Source organism: Pinus tabuliformis, chromosome 4_1, assembly GCF_031772625.1.
Source record: "Pinus tabuliformis cultivar Carrire ecotype Pingquan chromosome 4_1, CPIR1, whole genome shotgun sequence".
NCBI classification, from domain to species: Eukaryota; Viridiplantae; Streptophyta; class Pinopsida; order Pinales; family Pinaceae; genus Pinus; species Pinus tabuliformis.
Genome location: NC_142303.1, coordinates 146,668,419 through 146,693,028, shown reverse-complemented (window position 1 = coordinate 146,693,028; position 24,610 = coordinate 146,668,419). Strand labels below are relative to the sequence as shown.

Here is a 24,610-nt window from a genome sequence, read left to right as displayed (position 1 = left end):
TTAATCACAACAACAATAAGCATCCACCTCATAATCTTGTAAAGACACTTTGGTCAACTCGGTGCTCTGATCAACTGCTTTCCACCTCATAATCTTGTAAAGACACTTTGGTCAACTCGGTGCTCTGATCAACTGCTTTCAGGTCAATTGATACATTCACTGCTTCAAGGTCAATAGGATAATGAATAACTGGCATTTCTACTAATGGCACTGATAGATTAACTGATACTTTTGCTCGTGCTAATACAATTGCTTCAGCGTGCTGTATAACTTATTCTTATTGGTATGGCTTATGAAGTTTTCTTTTATGTATTATGCACCAGCTCGATTTGGAGATTAAATAACACATGATAAAAAAATATAATAAAATGTACATTAATAATAATGTTAATTAATTATAAAAATATAGTATTATTATTATTATTTAATTTTAAGGTCACAGTTAAGTTAGACATGAAATTGGTGTATGTGATTTCTTTATTTGTGGGATTCTCTTTGATAAATGGATGAAACATGTCACGAAATTGGTGTATGTGACCTCTTATTTTTTTCCACGGGAAAAATATCGAACCATCTATTAAATAGAGAGTTACAGAGTAAATGCAGAGCATTGCGGAAAGACTCGATTTCACCATATATGGAGAAAGAAAAGTCTCAGCCGGCTATCAATACATGCCTGAGATGTAAAACGCACCAGACTTACCAAGCCAAAACAAGAAAAGCGTCTCCTCCTGACCACGCACACCTCCCGGGATCCGATTCACGCAGAAGAGGTATGGATTAAGGCAGAAGCTGAGAGTTCAAGAGAAACGAGAGGCAAACAGCGTCCTCAGAGAATCCACAGTAAGCACTAGAAGGATTCTCGGAAAACAGAAAAGAAGCGTTGAGAAAACACAGCTTCCCGGGCCTCCTTATTAAAGGAAAATAGCCCAGAAGCCCTGAAGAAGTTCTACAGAAGAAAATAGTAGCAAAAACAAAATGAACCGTATCAAAATATGTACAAAAACAAAAATAGTTTTCTGATGAAACAAATCTTAAGCAAAAATGGGTTGTTCGACTGATCGAACCACCCCATTTTCTTCCTCCGTGACAGTCCACGACCCCATATCAAGTTCAACACCCACTTTAGAAAGGCGATCAGCTTCAAAATTCCTTTCCCTGAAGATATGGCAAAGAGAGATCTCCATGAACTGACATTTGAGGCATGAAGCTTCTTTAAGCAGAGGAATCAGAATGAAATTTCTGCAGCGTTGAGACCCATTAAACCATTTCACAGTATTCATTGAATCCCCAAAAATCTGGACTTCTCTCACATTCCTAAGAATAAGCCAACAGAGAAGGAGATGTAAAGCTTTCAATTCTGCAAAGTTATTGGATCCCTGGCCAAGACCAACTGAAGCTTTAACAACCTTTTCCTTTGATAAATGAATAATCAAGCTAACCCCGCAGCGTCCATTGATGTCAGAGGCCCCATCAAAATAAGCCCACGGCATTGAATATCTAATAGATTCTTGATGAACAGCTCTGGAAGTAGGAAGAGCTTGAGGAACAGGAATACTTTCATAAATAGCAACTCCTTCTGTGGCAAGTCTTTAGATAGGGAAGACAGAATCCTTAAAGATGACTTGATTCCTAGCAAGCCATGTCCCCCAGATGATGAGTAATGGAATGGTTCTCTCTCTGTCATTGGTAGTTTCATTCCACCACCTCTGCCAAGCTTCCAAGAGCCCCTCCCCTTCCCACCTAAAAGGAACTTTTAACAACCTTAACATTTCGGCCCATAGGCTGGAATTAAAAGGGAAAAAAAGAAACAGGTGCTGAACTATTTCGACGCTGTCTTTACAAAGGGGGCACCGGCCAGGACCAATCCTTCCTCTTCTTTGAAGAAAATCCCAGGTAGGAACTTTTTGAAGCAGGACACACCAGAAGAACAATCTTGTTTTAGCTGGCCCTTTTAACTTCCATAGCGATTTAACCCACCAAGCCAGATTCTCCCACCCATTTTGAGACATCATCCATTTATACCCCATCTTTGGAGAATAAAACCCATTCTGGGCAAAGACCCATCTAAGTTCATCCGGAGAGTCAGAGAGCCTGACTGAGGAGTTGAGTAGGTCCCTTTTATACAAGTCCCATTCCTCCAGCCATTCATCATCCAAATTTAAATCTCTTCCCTGAATCCACCCTTGACTCCAGATGGTGGAAACCTGGGGATCAGCCACCTGATTTAAAGTGTAAAGACCCCTATCTTTTAAGGCCGAAACCAGCCCCTGAGATAGAGAAAATATCTCTAAACAACCTATCCAGGGGTCTCTACCCAGATTGATCTGAGTTCCATCCCCCACACTCCAAGCCAATCACTTCTCTATGACTTTGACAGAGGCGACCACAACTTTCCAAACCACCGAGGAGTTTTTGGAAGTCTTTTGCGGCAATCTGATCCAATCAAGCATTGATAGGGAATCAATATATTTTCTTTTAAACACAGAGGTCCACAGGTTCTTAGTGGAAATGAGTCTCCAGGCGAGCTTTGCTACTAAATATTGGGAGAAGCAAGAAAGATTTTTAATACCCCAGCCTCCCCACTCTTTAGGACGTGCGACTTTATCCCACACGATCCAAGGGGTAACTTTCTCAGACTTAGACCCTGCCTACAGAAACTTGCTGCTAATTTATCAATTGAGGATAAGATTCCTTTGGGAACCCATGTCAGACTAGCCCAGTAGACTGGAACTGCCATCAGAACAGATTTAATTAACACAAGCCTACCTGCCCTGGAAAGCCACTTGTAACTCCAATGTTTTAGTTTGGATTCAATTTTTGCAAGGATCCAATTCCAATCTTTTATCCTGTAATTGTCAGGCTTCAGAAAGAACCCCAGATATTTAAAAGAATCCTCCAACGTTTTGACTTCAAAATTCAGGACCAATTCCACTCTACGCATCAACTCTCTGGACAAACCTGTGCATGTGAGTGTGGATTTTCTCTCGTTTATGCAGAGACCAGTAGCCTTCAGGAAAAGGTCCAAGATCCTCTTGAGAGTCCTACAGTCCTCGAGAATACCATTGCTGAATAGAATTATGTCATCCATGAAGAAGAAGTGAGTCACTCAAAAATTTTGTGCTACTTCAATTCCTTTGAGAGTCCCCTGTCTTTCTGCATCATGGATCAAAAGACTGATGACATCTGCTGCCAGTAAAAACAAAAAGGGAGAGAGTGGGAAACCTTGACGCAAGCCACGTTCAAGACAAAAAAAAACTGGAGGCCACTCCGTTGATCAGGACAGCTATGGAAGAAGAAGAAACACAACTCATAACCCATCTCACAAAATCATACCTGAAACCCAGGTGAGTTAACAGAAGCCTAAGGTACAGCTAGCTGATTCTGTCATAAGCCTTAGACAAATCGATTTTCACAATGGCTCCTTTTTTTTCCCAATTTTTAGACTATGAAGCGTTTCTTGAGCAACTCCTACAGCTTCATGAATTTGTCTGTTGTCTAGAAAGCCAAATTGCTTAGTGGAAATGTTTCGAAAGAGGAAAGGTTTTAGCCTAGCGGCAATAATTTTTGAAATAATTTTGTAAACACAAGTACACAAGGAAATGGGCTTGAAATCGTCAAAAGAACCCAGGAGATCAGATTTGGGTATGAGGGCTAGAAATGTGGCATTGAAGGGATGATAGATTGATCCTGTACGCCTGGAATCTTCCACAACTGCCACTAACTCATCTCCAATGAATTCAAAGAAATGCTGGAAAAAATCGACAGTCCAGCCATCCAATCCGGGGCTTTTGTCCTTTTGCATGGATTTGAGAATGACTTCTACCTCCTCCTTAGAAACAGGTGCCATGATGGAGTCATTTCCTTCCTCCTCTATGAACCTTGGAAAGATCTAGGCGACTCTAATAACTTCTGCAATAGAAACTTCCTCTGGCGCTTTGAAGAGATTCTTGAAATAATTGACCCCTAATGAGGCCAAATCTTCAAAAGAACGAGCCAGTTCACCATTGGCTTTCTTCATTTCCCAGATTGTGTTAGAGTTTTTTCTCCCTTTGGCATAATTCTGAAAAAACTTGGTGTTTTCGTCCCCTGCCTGCAACCAGATCGCTCTACTTTTTAAGCGCCAACTTTCCTCTCTGAGCTGGAGGATTCTCCTTCTTTCCATCTCCAACTCTTGAAGTCTAGCCCGAGACTCTACTGTTCCATAGCCATTACCGTCTGGGTCTTCAAGGAGGGCAAGCTCAGAGTTAACAATTTTCAGGGTTTCTTCTTCCTTCAGTTTCTTTTGGAGGGCCCAATGCTTTGAGGCGACCTTCATCCTTTTTAAATTGTCCATAAAAACCTGGCTGCGACTCTCATCTTCATTGAGAACATCTTTCTTCCAAGTGTTATGGAAGAGGCTAATATAAGAAGCATCCGAGAGCCAAGAAGCATTAAATTTAAAGGGAGTACCCGGTTTAGTGAAATCTCCCTTCACTTCCAGGAAGACAGGGAAATGATCCGAAAGACCACCTTCCCCAACCCAATGTCTAAAAGCCTGTAAATTTTCTGCCAGTGATTCACAGATCAGGAATCGATCAAGTTTCTTCCCGATCCAATCTTCTCCTATTCTTCGATTCCTCCACGTCGGGCGCAACTTGAGCGGGGAGACATCCACCAGGAGAGAAGAGGCCAGTTTATTTTGAAAGAAATCAGAAAGGGGATCTGCTCTGGCTCTGACCCCCCAAGATTCTGTCATCCCCAAAGAAAAATTAAGATCTCCTCCGATTATAAGGTTTGGGTGCGACAAAAAAGACTTTGCGAAGAAGGAGTTCCAGAACCTCTCCCGATCCAAAACAGGTCCATAGACATTAAGAAAAAGAAAAGGGATGCATAGTTCATTGGAGAATAGTTCCACAACCAAGACATTTTCCGATCCCCAAGAGGAGATCTCTCGTAACACCTTCACGTTAAAGCCGAGAACCACCCCTCCCAAATGTCCATTAGCATCAATGGCATGGAAGCTCCATCTCGGAAGTAGCTTGAAGAGACATCCTGTAACTTCTTCCCCCTTCCCCAGAGTTTCTTGGAGAAGGATAATATCAGGTTTGTTGGTCCTAACCAGTTCCTTCAGAGCTAGCTTTTTGGGTAGACTAGCTAGACCCCTGCAATTGTAGGATAAGATGATCATCGAGAAATCTCAGGGGGTGACTGCTTTGCTCTAATAACCCCTTGTAGAGACATCTGCTTCCCTCCATCAATATCAATGATAGCCTTCAACTGTGCCTTCGACAGATTTGTTTTCCTTCCTCTTAGCTTCCTCGGACCTGCTGACACCATGTCCAGCTCCAGACCTCCTACAACCAGCCCTTTCCCCTTTCTGATGGCCAAAGGTCTAAGATTGTAGGGGGGTTCAGGGCCCCAAACACTAGGAGGGATAGATGAGGCAGCATCCATGGGAAAAGAAGACAGCTTAGGAGAAGATGGAATGGCCATTATAACACTGTCTAATGAGGCTAGTCCCTTCTTCAGGTCCAGCAGATCATTCAAGAGCTGCCTGAAAGGACCAGTCTCATCACAGCATGATTGAGGAAAATCATTAGAAGAGCAAAAGGAGGAGGAAGGGGATAGAAGTGAACTCGCCTGAGTCGTCCTACGTTTCCTTTTCCTTCGGCGACTACTATGTCCAAGAGGGCACTCCCGGCCAGATGTCCATAATTATGGTAGCGATGACATCTGAAAGGGAGGTTTTCATAGTCCAGGGTCTGAATAAACTCTAGACCTCGATACTTCAGGATCATAGCATCCGCCAAACCTTCTCTGGGGTTTAAACTTACCAGGAGACGGGAAACACTCCAGTCATGAGTGCGTAAATATGATCTATCAGTGTCAAGAAACTTCCCCAGCGTATTACCAATTGAAGAGAAGGCCGAGTTGGTCCAGAATTGCAAAGGGAGACCCGGTAATCTGACCCAGATTGGAGACTCCATCTTTTTTTCTTTCTGGGCATCAAACAGGGGCGTCCATTTTCTGAATAAGATTGGCCTCTTCCCGAAACTCCAGTGCTTTTCCAGCACCCATTTGACATGCTCCTTTTGTCCAAACCGAATGCAAAACCAACCTCTGTCCAGATTCTTAATCTCTTCTGGCTGACCCGATGCATCTTTCCATTCTGACTGAGCCCAAACCTTGATGAAAGCTACTAAGAACTTTCTTCCACGAACTCTACCAACTAAGAAGGTTTCTGAGGCTTCCATCGCCTGATCTATATGAATATCCACTCCAAAAATGTAGCTAGGCCTCTCCTCCTTTTTTCTGATAAGTTTGGTCTTCTTCCTCTTCCCACCCACTACCTCCATCTTGGCTTCTCCCTCTCCTGGATTCTGGTTAGCAAGGGCAACTGTCTCTGCTGCCTCAAACAGCTCAGTTCACCTTCCAACAGGGTCATTGTTGTCTTCATCTGCCTCCACAACCATCCTTTTTACCCCAACAGCAGAGGCTGAGGCCAGACTTCGCACTTGTCCCTCTTCTCCAGATCCTTTCGGCTCCCCTCCTGCCTCTTCATTGGACGTAGACCTCGACAGGCTGGGGAGCATTCCTTTCAACATCAGGTTTTTTGCAGGGATCCTTTCCTGAGCGCCTTTTTTCAAACCTCCTTCTTCCACCGCCTCGTCAAGGAAACCTGACTTCACTGCGCTATTCAGAAAGAAATGGAGCAGATTTTTCTCGGACACATCATGTCCCCAGCAGGCGAGAAGGTCTTCTAGCGTTGGTTCTATGTCCACTGACTCGCATTCGTGAAACCTCTCCCACTCTTCACACTGACCAGAATCCATTCAAAGCATTGTATTAACAGTAAAAAGATCTGACCTGCAACTCCCAGAAACTTCTGACCTACAGCTCCCTGTTCCCGTGGCTCATCCATGGGCGCCAAGCTCCGCCGTGCAGAACCTCATTTCCTAGAAACCTCGCCCTCTTCAACTGCTTCATCATAATTTTCATTCATGTGACCCCTTATTTGTGGGAATAAAAATAAAATATTTTCTAAATAGAAAAGCAATGTCTACCATAATAAAAATGAAAAAAATATACTATGCATATTTAATATTTAATTAGTTGTCTATATGACTTAATATAATTTCATGTAAAGTAATTAGAAGTAATAAAAACATGCAAAATAAATATGTGAACACGTGATATCAATTTCATATATATCTATATATAGCAAAAAAATGGTTGTATAGAAAGTTATGAATAAAATATTTTAATATGAATTAATATTGACTTATTTTTACAATATATTAATAATAAAAAAACCAGTTTAATGTGAGCTGATAAAATAACTCAATACACATGTTATGTAATTTCTATAACATTCAAAAATACAATTTAAACAATAAAAAATTACACATTTTTTTTGCACTTTAAAATAAGTTTAAACCTAAAGAAATTTGATTCTTTAGATTCATGTTAGATCCCGTGCTAAGATAGATCTATACTAATAATAATAACAACAATGTAAAAATATCTTTCATAAATTTGATTCTCTAGATTCATATTAGATCTGTGCTAAGATAAATCTGTTAGCTCCCTGTATCTGGTCGTGGCCATAAACAGGCCATGACCGGTTCTCACGGAAACCGTCTCACGGGATTCCTTTTCTTGTTGGGAGCTCTTGAATTGGTCCATAACTTCCCTTAAGTTCTCTACCACATTCATAGGGCAGTTGGAACATTCCCCATGATCAACTGAAGTTGTGGAACACTTGACACATAGCCACTGATCGCTTGATGGAAGCTTGGCTATAAATACTTCGGTTTGGTCCCCAAACTCACCACTCAATTCCCTTCAGTCTTACACCATCAAAATAGAGTGAGTAGATTTTTGGAAGTGCCAAAATGAGAGAGAGACACAGCGAGAGAGTGTGAGAAAGTATCAATGGCCGGAGGTACGGTTTCTTGGGCATTAAAGTTTTCGATTCTTTTTTAAGTGTTTATTCCGCATTATAGAATCGTTATTATGCTAACATTTTTTCTCCCACTTGGTCCATGCTTCTAATCTAACGTCTCATCTTAAAACCCATCGATAATTTGTATTAAGTAATAAATACATGAATCATGGCGATAAATCCTCTAATGACGAGTATTATCTTCCAAGTATTACTATGTATTTATTTCTATTATGATTGATGTGGCAACAATTTCTTAATGAATAAACCTGATGTTTATTCTTGGTCCTACACAAATTAATTATCTCAAATCAAATTAAGGTGCACATAAATATGAGAAAAACATCACAATAATTAAGAATTTCTTTAAAATAACATTGTCCATATAATGAGAAACTACATAATGGAACCAAGTCCCATATTCACTGCATGATCCTTGAATTTCAACAGTGGCATGCCCTTAGTCAAAGGATTAGCGATCATCAACTCAATGTTGACGTGCTCAATGACCACTTTCTTTTCTTTAACACGTTCTTATAGCTAAATACTTAAGGTCGATGTGTTTACTTCGACTCCCACTTTTGTTGTTTTTAGCCATAAAAACAGCAGCAAAATTGTCACAATATATTCTTAATGGCTTAGAGATAGAATCCATAATTCTAAGCCCAGAAATGAAACTCTTAAGCCATACACCATGTAAAGTAGCCTCAAAACAGGAGACGAACTTGGCTTCCATAGTGGAAGTGGCAGTCAAGGTCTGCTTGGCACTCCTCCATGATACAGCTCCATCGACCATCATAAAGATGTATCCTGATGTTGATTTGCATGAATCAACACATCCAGCAAAGTCAGAATCTGAGTAGCCAATTACTTCCAAGTTGTCCGTCCATCTATACATAAGCATGTAGTCTTTGGTTCCTTGAAGGTACCTCATTACTTTCTTTGCAACGCTCCAGTGGTATAAACCTGGATCACTCTGATATCGTCCCAACATTCCCACAACAAATGCAATGTTAGGTCTTGTGCAGACCTGAGCATACATTAGGCTTCCGACAGTAGAAGCATATGGAATTTTCTTCATTTGTTCCCTTTCAAAGTCGTTCTTCGGGCATTGGTTCAAATTAAACCTATCACCCTTCACAATGGGAGCTACACTTTGCGAACAATCCTTCATCCGAAATCTCTCTAAAACTTTATTAATATAGGTTTCCTGAGACAGAACCAAGATGCGTCGAAATCTATTTCTATGGATCTTAATGCCGATGAAATAAGATGCCTCACCCATATCCTTCATATTGAAATTTTTAGAAAGGAATTGCTTCACCTCATGCAGAAAACCCTTATCATTGGTTGCTAGAAAAATTTCATCCACATATAAAACAAGAAAACAGATTTTACTCCCACTGACTTTCTGGTATATACATTGATCCATAATGTTTTCTAAAAAACCGAAAGAAGAAATTACATTATGGAATTTCAAATACCATTGGTGGGATGCTTGTTTTAAACCGTATAAGGATTTTTTGAGCTTGCAAACCAATTGCTCACCATCACTAGAGGGGAATCCTTCAAGTTGTTTCATGTAAACCTCCTCCTGTAGATCTCCATTGAGAAATGCCATTTTCACATCCATTTGTTGCAACTCCAAGTCAAAATGGGCTACTAATGCCAAAATAACACGCAAGGAATCTTTCTTAGATACAGGAGAGAAAGTCTCCATGTAATCAATTCCTTCTTTCTGAGTGAAACCCTTAGCAACGAATCTTGCCTTGTATCTCTCAATGTTGCCCAATGAGTCTTTATTTGTCTTCAAGACCCATTTACATCCAATGGCTTTTGCACCATTTGGAAACTCAACAAGATCCCAGAATCCATTACTCTTTATAGAATTCATCTCTTCCTTCATGGCATCGTACCATAATTCTGATTCTTTGCAACTCATGGCTTGTGAAAAGAACTCGGGATCATTTTCGGCTCCAATGTTATAGTTAGATTCTTGCAGATACACAACATAATCATTATGAATTGTTGATCTCTTTGGTCTAACAGATCTTCTTAATGTTGTACCATCATCTTCCTAAGAAGTATATGGTTCAACTCGTTGTTCAAAATTTCTTGGCAACTCTTGAACTACCTGATCTACTGGAATGTTGTCAGCAGCTTGTGGAACTTCAACAATTGGTTGTTCAACACCAGTTTGTACTTGAGGGGTGCTGTGAACAATAACCAATCTATCACTTGAGGTGGAAGGTTGAGATTCTGAATGATCCTTCCCAGAAACTATGTTCCTGGTTTGATCGCTCCCACTGATCAAGTCATTTTCAAGAAACTTTGCATTTCTTGATTCCACAATCCTAGTGTTGTGATATGGACAATAAAATCTGTAACCTTTAAACCTTTCAGCATATCCAATGAAATACCCACTAATGGTCCTTGGTTCAGCTTCTTCTCTTGTGGATTATAAATTCTCACTTCAGACGGGCATCCCCAAATGCGCATATGTCACAAACTCGGTTTCCAACCTTTCCATAATTCAAATGGCGTTTTAGGAACAGCCTTGGTTGGAACTCGGTTTAATATATACACTACCGTCTTAAGTGCTTCAGCCCATAAGGATTTAGGAAGATTGGAGTTGTTAAGCATACTCCACACCATTTCTAATAATGTTTGGTTTCTTCTTTCTGCTACACCATTCTGGTTGGGTGAAACAGGCATGGTGTATTGGGAAACAATCCCATGCTCTTGAAGAAATTTTGCAAATGGCCCAAGTGCTTGTCCATCCTTTGTGTATCTACCATAATATTCTCCACCTCTATCTGATCTCACTATCTTAATTTGCTTGCTGCATTGTTTCTCTATTTCAGCCTTAAAGATCTTAAAGGCATCTAATGTTTCGTTCTTGTTATGAAGCATGTAGAGATACATATATCATGAGTAATCATCTATAAAAGAGATGAAGTATCTCTGACCATGTGAGTCCATGTCTGGACTACATATATCAATATGTATGATCTCTAATATGTCTGAACTCCTATTGGCACCTTTCTTTGACTTATTGGTCTGCTTTCCCTTTATGCAGTCCACACAAGTCTCAAAATCAGTAAAATCCATAGTATTAAGTACCCCTTCATTTACTAATCTTTTAATTCTTTCTATGGAGATATGACCTAATCTCCGGTGCCATAATTTAGAGGAATCCTCATTAATAACACATCTTTTAGTGCCAGTGTGAACATGCATTGAATCATAAGTGACATTGTTTTGTAAATTAATGCAGTAAAGACCATCAGACAAAGTACCATTCCCAACACAATTAGATTTATAAAACAAACTGAAATATGTTTCTGAAAAGTTAAAGGAATATCCAAAAGGTACAAGCCTTGAAACTGAAATCAAGTTTCTAGAAAAAATTTGAACATAAAAGGTCTTTTCTAATTCTAAAACAAAGCCACTACTTAAAATTAAATAGCATGTTACTATAGCTTCCACATGCGAGCCCATCTTGTTTCCTGATAAGATGCTTTGCTCATTTCCCACTGGCTTCCTTAGGTTTTGCAAACCCTACAAGGAATTCAAAATGTGAATTGTTGATCCAGAATCAATCCACCATGTGTTAATATTGACATTAACCATATTAGATTCATAACAAACAAACGAGGTTGGATTACCTTTGTCCGCAATCCATTTCTGAAATTTGGCGCATTCCTTCTTCATGTGTCCCTTCTTTTTATAGAAGAAACACTTGGAATCTTTCTTGATATCATCTTGGGGAGGTACTTTACCTTTCCTTTTCTGATTGGCTTGAGATTTTCCCTTTCCACTCGTTGCCAACATTGCACTTTCTCCCAGTTCCATCACCAGTCTCCCTTCCTCTTGAACAGACATGGTCATGAGTTCATTAATTGACCATTTATCCTTATGTGTGTTGTATGGGATTTTGAAGGGTCCATATTGGTGCAGAAGGGTGTTTAGGATGTAGTGCACCAGGAAGGACTCCGATATTTCAGCCTCGAGTTTCTTCAATTGAGCCACAGTGTCCCTCATTTGCATGATGTGCTCGCGCACACCTTTCACATTGGTGAGCCTTAGGGATGAGAACTTCATGATTAGGGTGCTTGCTAGTGCCTTTTATGAAGTGACGAATTGATCATCAATGGCTTTAAGCAAGTCTCGGACCTTTTCATGCTGATTAACGAAACCACGAATACCAGCAGAAATTTTAGTCTTAATGAACATCATGTTTAGGCAATTAGATCGCTCACATCATTCATAAAGCATGATGTCCGCTGCAATGCTGGTATCAGTGAGTGCCGGTGGTTCATCTTTACTAATAGCATAGTCTATGTCCATCCACCCTAAATGAAGGAGAACTCTCTCCTTCCAGACCTTATAGTTATCTCCCTTAAGTTCAGGGATATCATAACGAATATCAGAGAAATTTGTGTGTTGTACAACTGCATAAAATTAAAGATTACATGCTTATGTTAAAATTTGAGGCCTAAATAAAATTTCATGCCTTACCAATGTAAATCATGCTTAAAATTGAATCTAATGACATAAAAATTGTTTGTGGACTAAGTTTTTAATTCAAGCAAATTCAATTATTCTTTATGATAGAATTTATCAAATTATTCACTTAATTCATAATTCTAAAGGGTATATTATGATTATAATTTGATATAAATTCTATCTTAGGTTAAACTTTATGATAAAACTATTAATTCATAATTCCTGTGGGTAAGTTATGAGTAATTTGATATTTTATCCTAATTAATTATATAAATATAATAAAAATTCTGTGGGATAAAATTTATTATATTAAGTATAATTAATTACAATTAATGTCTAAATATTATTTATGTGATCCTAATCAATCATAATATATAATATTATTTAATTAGAGATATTAGAGAATATATGGATCACTAGACATTATTTCTTTTATGCATAAAAATTAGCTTGATATGAGAATAATTATAAATTGCATAAATAAAACTATAATATTCATGCATAACATTCAACGATGGGTCTCGTATACTCATCCAAAATAGCATGTATTAATTAGAGCAGAAATAATCAATTCATGCAAATTAAATATGAGCATAGTTAATATATTTCCACAACAATTATCCAAATTACGTATAATTAAACCAAATAAATATTATAAGCATAAAATTTGAGCAAAAATTAGACATGTTTCCAAATAAGCATAAAAATTGAGCAAAAATTAGATATATTTCCAAATAAATGCCTTAATTTAGAAAATTCTCAAAATATGGCATTGAGCCAAACCGATGGCTCAATGGCTCAATGCGTGCCTTCATAACCTGATCTATGGGGCTGGTTCGAGTCCCTACGAAATACCTCTTCAATTTTTATGTAAGGAAAGAAAGAGGGTTGGGCCATCTGGGCCGCACGCATAATACCCATTTTTTTTTTTTAAGAACCAATAAAAATTGGTTAGATCACCAGCCCGTAGGTTTAGATGGGCCATAAAAACTTATAAAACTAACGGGAGCCCATAAGACATTAATTGTTTAGAATGCCATAAGTTTGATTATTCTTTATGCCATCATCTTCAACCTCCAGACGGGTCAGCGATTGACCCGTTTCAGAACCGAAAAACCATAACAACTGAAACGATGGTTTTTGTAATCACAGAAGACCTCTGAAAATAGTTTCTACATGATTTCTAATTCAAAACTTAATGAAACAGAGCATAATAACATGAAGACAAACAGAGACAAAACATCGTTCATAAACACCAAGGCAGACCAAACAGAGCATGTCTATAAACACCAAGGCAGAGATAAAACGCACTCTGATACCAAATGTAAGCATAATAACGATTCTATAATGCGGAATAAACACTTAAAAGAATCGAAAACTTTAATACCCAAGAAATCGTACCTCCGGCCATTGATACTTGCTCACACTCTCTCACTATTTCTGTCTCTCATTTTGGCACTTCAAAAACTCTACTCACTCTGTTTGATGGTGTAAGACTGAAGGGAATTGAGTGGTGAGTTTGGGGACCAAACCAAAGTATTTATAGCTGAGCTTCCATCAAGTGATCGGTGGCTACGTGTCAAGTGTTCCACAACTTCAGTTGATGATGGGGAACATTCCAACTGCCCTATGAACGTGGTAGAGAACTTAAGGGAAGTTATGGACCACTTCAAGAGCTCCCAACAAGAAAAGGAATCCCGCGAGACGGTTTCCGTGAGAACCAGTCGTGGCTTGTTTATGGCCACGACCAGATACAGGGAGCTAAATGTATCTGGTCGTGGCCATAAACAGGCCACGACCGGTTTTCACGGAAACCGTCTCGTAGGATTCCTTTTCTTGTTGGGAGCTCTTGAAGTGGTCCATAACTTCCCTTAAGTTCTCTATCACGTTCATAGGGCAATTGAAACATTCCTCATGATCAACTGAAGCTGTGGAACACTTGACATGTAGCCATCGATCGCTTGATGGAAGCTTGGCTATAAATACTTCGGTTTGGTCCCCAAACTCACCACTCAATTCCCTTCAGTCTTACACCATCAAACAAAGTGAGTAGAGTTTTGGAAGTGTCAAAACAAGAGAGAGAAACAACGAGAGAGTGTGAGAAAGTATCGATGGCTGGAGGTACGATTTCTTGGGCATTAAAGTTTTCAATTCTTTTTAAGTGTTTATTCCGCATTATAGAATCGTTATTATGCTTACATTTGGTATCGGAGCGCATTTTATCTCTGCCTTAGTGTCTATAGACATGCTGTATTTGGTCTGCCTTGGTGTTTATGAACAACGTTTTGTCTTTGTTTGTCTCCATGTTATTATGCTTTCTTTCATTAAGTTTTGAATTAGAAATCATGTAGAAATTGTTTTCAGAGGTTTTCTGTGATTACAAAAACCATCGTTTCAGTTGTTGTGGTTTTTCGGTTCTGAAATGGGTCAACGGCTGACCCGTCTAGAGGTTGAAGACGATTGCATAAAGAATAATCAAACTTATGGAATTCTAAACAATTAAAGTCTTATGGGCTCCCGTTAGTTTTATAAGTTTTTATGGCCCATCTAAACCTGTGGGCTGATGATCTAACCAACTTTTATTGGTTCTAAAAATAATAATAATAATGGGTATTATGCGTGCGGCCCAGATGGCCCAACCCTCTTTCTTTCCTTACATAATGGCCCAACCCTCTTTCTTTCCTTACATAAAAATTGAAGAGGTATTTCGTAGGGACTCGAACCAGCCCCCTAGATCAGGTTATGAAGGCACGCATTGAGCCATTGAGCCATCGGTTTGGCTCAATGCCATATTTTGAGAATTTTCTGAATTAAGGCATTTATTTGGAAATATGTCTAATTTTTGCTCAATTTTTATGCTTATTTGGAAATGTGTCTAATTTTTGCTCAATTTTTATGCTTATAATATTTATTTGGTTTAATTATATGCAATTTGGATAATTGTTGTGCAAATTTATTAACTATGCTCATATTTAATTTGCATGAATTGATTATTTATGCTCTAATTAATACATGCTATTTTGGATGAGTATACGAGACCCATCGTTGAATGTTATGCATGAATATTATAGTTTTATTTATGCAATTTATAATTATTCTCATATCAAGTTAATTTTTATGCATAAAAGAAATAATGTCTAGTGATCCATATAATTTTTAATTGATTAGAGAATAGCCACAGCATCTCTAATTAAATAATATTATATATTATGATTGATTAGGATCACATAAAGAATATTTAGACATTAATTGTAATTAATTATACTTAATATAATAAATTTTATCCCACAGGAATTTTTATTATATTTGTATAATTAATTAGGATAAAATATCAAATTATTCATAACTTATCCACAAGAATTATGAATTAATTTATCATAAAGTTTAATCTAAGATTGAATTTATATCAAATTATAATCATAATATACCCTTTAGAATTATGAATTAAGTGAATAATTTGATAAATTCTATCATAAAGAATAATTGAATCTTCTTGAATTAAAAATTTAGCCCACAGACAATTTTTATATCATTAGATTCAATTTTAAGCATGATTTACATTGGTAAGGCATGAAATTTTATTTAGCCCTCAATTTTAACATAAGCATGTAATCTTTAATTTTATGCAGTTGTACAACCTGCAAATTTCTCTGATATTTGTTGTGATATCCCTGAACTTAAGGGAGATAACTATAAGGTCTAAAGGAGATAATTCTCCTTCATTTAGGGTGGATGGACATAAACTATGCTATTAGGAAAGATGAAGCACCGGCACTCATTGATACCAGCACTGCAGCGGAAATCACGCTTTATGAACAATGGGAGCGATCTAATCACCTAAGCATGATGTTCATTAAGACTAAAATTTCTGCTGGTATTCTTGGTTCCGTTGATCAGCATGAAAAGGTCCAAGACTTGCTGAAAACCATTGATGATCAATTCGTCACTTCAGACAAGGCACTAGCAAGCACCCTAATCATGAAGTTCTCATCCCTAAGGCTCACCAGTGTGAAAGGTGTGCGCGAGCACATCATGCAAATGAGGGACACTATGGCTCAATTGAAGAAACTCGAGGTTGAAATATCGGAGTCCTTTCTGGTGCACTACATCCTAAACACCCTTCCACACCAATACGGACCCTTCAAAATTTCATACAACACACATAAGGATAAATGGTCAATTAATGAACTCATGACCATGTGTGTTCAAGAGGAAGGGAGACTGGTGATGGAACTGGGAGAAAGTGCAATGCTGGCAACGCGTGGAAAGGGAAAATCTCAAGCCAATCAGAAAGGGAAAGGTAAAGTACCTCCCCAAGCTGATATCAAGAAGGATTCCAAGTGTTTCTTCTGTAAAAAGAAGGGACACATGAAGAAGGAATGCGCCAAATTTCAAAATGGCTTGAGACAAAGGTAATCCAACCTCGTTTGTTTGTTATGAATCTAATATGGTTAATGTCAATATTAACACGTGGTGGATTGATTTGGATCAACAATTCACATTTCGAATTCCTTGCAAGGTTTGCAAAACCTAAGGAAGCCAGTGGGAAGTGAGCAAAGCATCTTATCAAGAAACAAGATGGGCTCGCATGTGGAAGCTATAGGAACATGCTATTTAATTTTAAGTAGTGGCTTTGTTTTAGAATTAGAAAAGACCTTTTATGTTCCAAGTTTTTCTAGAAACTTGATTTCAGTTTCAAGGTTTGTACCTTTTGGATATTCCTTTAACTTTTTAGAGACATCTTTCAATTTATTTTATAAATCTGATTGTGTTGGGAATGGTACTTTGTCTGATGGTCTTTACTGCATTAATTTACAAAACAATGTCACTTATGATTCAATGCATGTTCACACTGGCACTAAAAGATGTGTTATTAATGAGGATTCCTCTAAATTATGGCACCAAAGATTAGGTCATATCTCCATAGAAAGAATTAAAATATTAGTAAATGAAGGGGTACTTAATACTCTGGATTTTACTAATTTTGAAACTTGTGTGGACTGCATAAAGGGAAAGCAGACCAACAAATCAAAGAAAGGTGCCAATAGGAGTTTGGACATATTAGAGATCATACATACTGATATATGTAGTCTAGACATGGACTCGCATGGTCAGAGATACTTCATCTCTTTTATAGATGATTACTCACGATATATGTATCTCTACATGCTTCATAACAAGAACGAAGCATTAGATGCCTTTAAGATTTTTAAGGTTGAAGTAGAGAAACAATGCGGCAAGCAAATTAAGATCGTGAGATCAGATAGAGGTGGAGAATATTATGGTAGATACACAGAGGATGGACAAGCACCTGGGCCATTTGCAAAATTTCTTCAAGAGCATGGGATTGTTGCCCAATACACCATGTCTGGTTCACTCGACTAGAATGGTGTAGCAGAAAGAAGAAATCGAACATTATTTCACATGGTGCGGATTATGCTTAGTAGCTCCAATCTTCCTAAATCCTTGTGGGTTGAAGCACTTAACACGACAGTGTATATATTAAACCGAGTTCCAACCAAGGTTGTTCCTAAAACGCCATTTGAATTATGGAAAGGTTGGAAGCCGAGTTTGCGATATATGCGCATTTGGGGATGCCCATCTGAAGTGAGAATTTATAGTCCACAAGAGAAGAAGCTAGACCGAAGGACCATTAGTGGGTATTTCATTGGATATGCTGAAAGGTCTAAAGGTTACATATTTTATTGTCCATATCACAACACTAGGATTGTGGAATCAAGAAATGCAAAGTTTCTTGAAAATGACTTGATCAGTGGGAGCGATCAAACCAGGAACATAGTTTCTGGGAAGGATTATTCAGAATCTTAACCTTCCACCTCAAGTGATAGATTGGTTATTGTTCACAGCACCCCTCAAGTACAAACTGGTGTTGAACAACCAATCGTTGAAGTTCCACAAGCTGTTGATGACATTCCAGTAGATCAGGTAGTTCAAGAGTTGCCAAGAACTTTTGAACAATGAGTTGAACCACATACTTCTCAGGAAGATGATGGTACAACATTAAGAAGATCTATTAGACCAAAGATATCAGCAATTCATGATGATTATGTTGTATATCTGCAAGAATCTGACTACAACATTGGAGCCGAAAATGATCTCGAGTCCTTTTCACAAGCCATGAGTTGCAAAGAATCAGAATTATGGTACGATGTCATGAAGGAAGAGATGAATTCTATAAAGAGTAACAAAGTCTAGGATCTTGTTGAGTTTCCTAATGGTGCAAAAGCCATTGGATGTAAATGGTTCTTTAAGACAAAGAAAGACTCATTGGGCAACATTGAGAGATACAAGGCAAGACTTGTTGCTAAGGGATTCACTCAGAAAGAAGAAATCGATTACACGGAAACTTTCTCTCCTGTATCTAAGAAAGACTCCTTGTGCGTTATTTTGGCATTAGTAGCCCATTTTGACTTGGAGTTGCAACAAATGGATGTGAAAACAACATTTCTCAATGGAGATCTAGAGGATAAGGTTTACATGAAACAACCTGAAGGATTCCCCTTTAGTGATGGTAACCAATTGGTTTGCAAGCTCAAGAAATCCTTATACGGTTTAAAACAAGCATCCCGCTAATGGTATTTGAAATTCCATAATATAATTTCTTCATTCGGTTTTGTAGAAAACATTATGGATCAATGTATATACCAAAAAGTCAGTGGGAGTAAAATCTGTTTTCTTGTTTTATATGTGGATGACATTTTGCTAACAACCAATGATAAGGGTTTGCTGCATGAGGTGAAACAATTCCTCTCTAAAAATTTCGATATGAAGGATATGGGTGAGGCATCTTATGTCATTAGCATTAAGATCCATAGAAATAGATTTCGAGGCATCTTGGGTCTGTCTCAGGAAACCTATATTAATAAAGTTTTAGAGAGATTTCAGATGAAGGATGGGTTCACCAAGTGTAGCTCCCATTATGAAGGGTGATAGGTTCAATTTGAACCAATGTCCAAAGAATGAATTTGAAAGGAAACAAATGAAGAACATTCCATATGCTTCTGTTGTTGAAAGCCTAATGTATGCTCAGGTCTGCACAAGACCTGACATTGCATTTGTTGTGGAAATGTTGGGATGATATCAGAGTGATCCAAGTTTAGACCACTGGAGAGCTGCAAAGAAAGTAATGAGGTACCTTCAAGGAACCAAAGACTACATGCTTATGTATAGACGGATGGACAACTTGGAAGTAATTGGCTACTCAGATTCTGACTTTGCTGGATGTGTTGATTCATGCAAATCAACATCATGATACATTTTTATGATGGTCGGTAGAGTTGTATCATGGAGGAGTGCCAAGCAGACCTTGACTGCCACTTCCACTATGGAAGCCGAGTTTGTCTCCTGTTTTGAGGCTACTTTACATGGTGTATGGCTTAAGAGTTTCATTTCTAGGCTTAGAATTATGGATTCTCTCTCTAAGCCATTGAGAATGTATTGCGACAATTCAGCTGTTGTTTTTATGGCTAAAAACAACAAAAGTGGGAGTCGAAGTAAACACATCGACATTAAGTATTTAGCTATAAGGGAACGTGTTAAAGAAAAGAAAGTGGTCATTGAGCACGTCAGCACTGAGTTGATGATCGTTGATCCTTTGACTAAGGGCATGCCACTGTTGAAATTCAAGGATCATGTAGTGAATATGGGACTTGGTTCCATTATGTAGTTTCTCATTATATGGACAATGTTATTTTAATGAAATTTTTAATTATTGTGATGTTTTTCTCATATTTATGTGCACCTTAATTTGATTTGAGAAAATCCATCTATGTAGGACCAAGAATAAACATAGGGTTTATTCATTAAGAAATTGTTGCCACATAAATTATAATAGAAATAAATACATAGTAATACATGGAAGATAATACTCGTCATTAGAGGACTTATCGCCATGATTCATGTATTTATTACTTAATACAGATTATCGATGGGTTTTAAGATAAGACTTTAGATTAGAAGTATGGACCAAGTGGGAGAATGTTAGCTCCCTGTATCTAGTCGTGGCCATAAACATGCCACGACAGGTTCTCACGGAAACCGTCTCGTGGGATTCCTTTTCTTGTTGGGAGCTCTTGAAGTGGTCCATAACTTCCCTTAAGTTCTCTACCATGTTCATAGGGCAGTTGGAATGTTCCCCATGATCAACTGAAGTTGTGGAACACTTGACACGTAGCCACCGAGCTCTTGATGGAAGCTTGGCTATAAATACTTCAGTTTGGTCCCCAAAATCTCCACTCAATTCCCTTTAGTCTTACACCATCAAACAGAGTGAGTAGAGTTTTGGAAGTGCCAAAATGAGAGAGAGAAATAGCGAGAGAGTGTGAGCAAGTATCAATGGTCAGAGGTATGATTTCTTGGGCATTAAAGTTTTGATTCTTTTTAAGTGTTTATTCCGCATTATAGAATCATTATTATGCTTACATAATGGTGTAGCAGAAAGAAGAAATTTTGCGAATGGCCCATGTGCTTGTCCATCCTCTGTGTATCTACCATAATAACTAAAACGATGGTTTTCTGTGATTACAAAAACCATCGTTTCAGTTGTTATGGTAGATACACAGAGGATGGACAAGCACCTGGGCCATTCGCAAAATTTTGAGTGGTGAGTTTGGGGACCAAAACGAAGTATTTATAGCCAAGCTTCCAATGAAATACCCACTAATGGTCCTTGGGTTTCTATACTAATTATACTAATAATAATAACAACAATGCAAACATGTTTTTTTTCATAATCAAGCGTCATAATCAAACGTTCCTGCATTGCAAAATACTGCATAGGATAATACTTCCATTTAGCCATTATTACACCTTTGAAAAAATCCGAAATCTAAATCATCTTGCATACTATGCCTTATAAATAATTAGTACACAAAGAGGTGAGGTCAATTCTATTTTTATGTGCTCGTAGAATTAAGGAAGTCGTGGTTAAGAAAGGAGGGTGAGGGCAACTATGAGGGGAATTTGTAATAAAATCAATTTGCCAAGAGGGTAAATTTGAGATAAGAAAAGGCAAATAAATTAAGGTAGTAATCATGGTAGCCCTTACATACATAGTTTGGTGAAGCGAGGGTAAAGACAATTACGAGGGGATTTGTAATATAATTAATGTGACGAGGAGGGTAAATTTGGCATAAGGGCAAGGAAACCCAGGGGAGCTGCAAAGCAACAAGTCCTTGCCAATGTTAATGGAAGAAAATAAAAATCATATTTGAAGTTGTAGCGAGAAATTTTGAAAAACATGCTACCAATCCCCTGCTCTGCTCAGCATGTTTCCATATCCATGAAGAAGCAGATCCCAAAGCTCAGCGTGTTTCCATATCCATGAAGAGGCAGATCCAAAGCTTTGGTCACAGTGAACATGCCTGTCACAAAAGATGACCCTTCCACTTTCCTTCCCTTTGTCCATGACCAGATTGTAAATCTCGATCTCTTTCAGATTGTAGATCTCAATCTCTTTCAGTATGAGTCTGGGAAGAAGAAAGTTGCCAGAACCATTACTTCCAACGACAACCAAGGGAAGGAGGTCACCACAGAGTTCACAATAATGGAAGGAACTCACCTAGATCCAGAGATCACTGCCTCAACCAATGTTGCCATGCAATGATCAAATTTGAAGGGTTGGTCTTAATTTTATTTGGAAGGGCATATATTTATCTAACCCTTCAAAGATGAGAAGCTATAAAAAAAATGTATTTCTATTAACAAGTGTATATTAAATAAACTCTTTAACATGTGTTTTACATTGAGATTTCTTTTGTGCCAGGTTGGCGGGATGCGTACCATGCTTGTTTTGTGTCATACTGATAGGAGGCTTTTGATTGAGAGTTCTAGTTATGGAACATCTTTTAGAGCCACTCCAGCATGAGGGCATTCTTCCTTGTATGATTGAGACATTATCTCTGTGTACATCATCTTTACTGACAACACAAAATGCAGCGGCCTACACCATCTTGACACCAGGGCTCGAAGACATAGTCCCTCTTGGACGAACTCCGTTATCAACAGCTTTTGTTTTCATGTGCTGATGATTGTTATGTTCCTCTTCTTTACAGTATGCAAATGGATTGCTTAATGTTCCTTTAAAAGAAATTTTAACACATCACGAAAGTAAAAGGTCTTGGAAAGGTCCTTCTTCACACCTGGACCTGGTTTAAGTGGTATCAGAGCAGTCTTTACGTGTATGTGAATTGCAGTGTGAAAAATGGAACCTAAAACGACAGAGAAAGAAAGAGCAATGTACGAGACCATGGTCAACATTTCCAAGAGAGTGGAAATCGTGTATGAAACTCTACAGAAAGAGATGGAGGAAAAGGAGCGATTGCAGCTTCAGTTGCGAGACACAGAAGAGGCCATGGAAGAACTGAAGCAAAACAAACATAATCTTCAAACAGAGAATGATGAATTGAAGATGCGCTTACATGAAGAGAAAAATGAGAAACAAAGTTTGCTACGACAGCTGCAAGCAAACGACGAGGCCTTGGAAAAGCTGCAGTGTGACTCATGTGAGGTAAAAAGTAGTTCTCCATCTTCATGTATGTTTCTTGATGATGATTTCGCTATTTTTGAAAATCATACCACAGGAATTGGCTCCAAACTGTTGAAGAGAATGGGGTATGAAGGAAAAGGCTTGGGCGTTAATGGCCAAGGCATTGTCAATCCCATCAAAGTAGAGGAATTACCACGTCAAGCAGGACTTGGGTATGTCAGGAAAGAAGTTGGGGAATGCGCTGAGACAATTAGCGAACTACCAACGACGGATGATAAGCAACCCTCATCAATTCTTTCCAAATCGAAAGAAAAGGTAAAAGATGTTGATTTCCTTTCGATTTCATCTTCTCATAGTATGATGTCTGTTGGAGATGTGGAGATCCCAATTACAGGGACAAATATGAGGCTCCTTACAAAGACAAGGCACGAGGAGAAAGAACTTGGTGTTAATAACCAAGGCATCACTCAACCTTTGGAGGTTGTGCATGAGCATCGATTTGCAGGATCGAGATACACTAAAGGAGAGTGCTCAAAGGTGTCAGAGTCGTCCGAGACATCATCGAGGAAAGAGAATGATAGGAAAACATCCCCATCATCCCATGGCAATTTCCATCACAGGGAGAGAGCTGAGGCAAGCTCTCATCGCCATGCTGACATTAGAAACAACAAAGGAAGGTATAATCACTTTCGATCTTCGAATGTTCATTTTGATTATGATCATGTTGTTAATAATGAACGAAGACAAAGGCATCGAAAAACATGCACTTTTTGTGGTTTACCTAACCATACCTTTTCTAAGTGTTGGAAAAGAATGACAGCACTCATGAAGCATGAAAGACCCTCTCAACAGCATGAAAAGAAACAGGTTAAGCAGATATGGAGGAAGAAAGCCTACTACAGTCATTGCAATAGAAATGGCCATCAAAGAGCCACTTGTTGGAGGCTCCATCAGAACATTGCCTTAAAGACAAAGCTTTGGTGCGTGAACCAGGAAGAGCAGTTGTTCGACAAACAAAGTCGCCACAAGGAGGTGACCCATTCACCTTGATTAGTGAAAAATGGTTTTTAGACATGTTGTCATTTCATGGTCATTCTTTTGTAAATCATTTGTTTCATTTTAAAGTGTAAAAGTGATGATGTGTTTCCATCACTGGGTCAGCAACAATGATGTTTGGTCATGTTTTGAGTTGTATCTTGAGTTGCATGTTAAAACCCTGAAAGTGATGTTATGTTTCCGTCACTTGTCAAAACAATAGTGTTTGACCTTATGTATGTAAATCATGTGTTGCAATGATGATGTGTTTTCCATCACTTTTTGAAGCAACCATGATAGGTTGCCATGTTGTCATAGCTGGGGTGTTACGTCCACCTTGTTGTAAACTTGTCCACCGAGTATGTGTTATAAACTCGTGGCAAGTGTGGGACGTTTGGGTCATTAGTTGGTCATGTCATTTAAGCATGTAATTTGCGAAACAATGTACTACAGGTTGCAAAGGGCAAGTGTCGGCTCACCGCTTAAGGCTCCGAAGGACAAAGGTGAAGGAGATGGAAGCAGGACCTTTTCAGGACGCTTGTGATGCAAACAGGGTACGGGGAAAGTTGCAGATTATTCTACATGCTCTTAGAGGACCAAAAGCTCCTCAGTGGGGAGGATTGATCCAGGTG

General features: G+C 38.5%; 2 protein-coding genes across 2 annotated transcripts; both read right to left on the bottom strand.

Moving 5' to 3' along the window:
* Positions 1-1,034: 1,034 nt before the first annotated feature.
* LOC149174624 (uncharacterized) lies at positions 1,035-1,493 on the bottom strand. The gene has a single exon (XM_089420906.1). The coding sequence runs from the start codon at positions 1,491-1,493 to the stop codon at positions 1,035-1,037; it is 459 nt and encodes a 152-aa protein (XP_089277032.1).
* Positions 1,494-3,892: 2,399 nt separating this feature from the next.
* LOC149174623 (uncharacterized) lies at positions 3,893-5,170 on the bottom strand. The gene has a single exon (XM_089420905.1). The coding sequence runs from the start codon at positions 5,168-5,170 to the stop codon at positions 3,893-3,895; it is 1,278 nt and encodes a 425-aa protein (XP_089277031.1).
* Positions 5,171-24,610: the final 19,440 nt, after the last annotated feature.

Excerpts from the sequence above, each read along its gene's own strand:
- LOC149174624 (XM_089420906.1), bottom strand. The coding sequence starts at position 1,493 with ATGCCGTGGGCTTATTTTGATGGGGCCTCTGACATCAATGGACGCTGC.
- LOC149174623 (XM_089420905.1), bottom strand. The coding sequence starts at position 5,170 with ATGATCATCTTATCCTACAATTGCAGGGGTCTAGCTAGTCTACCCAAA.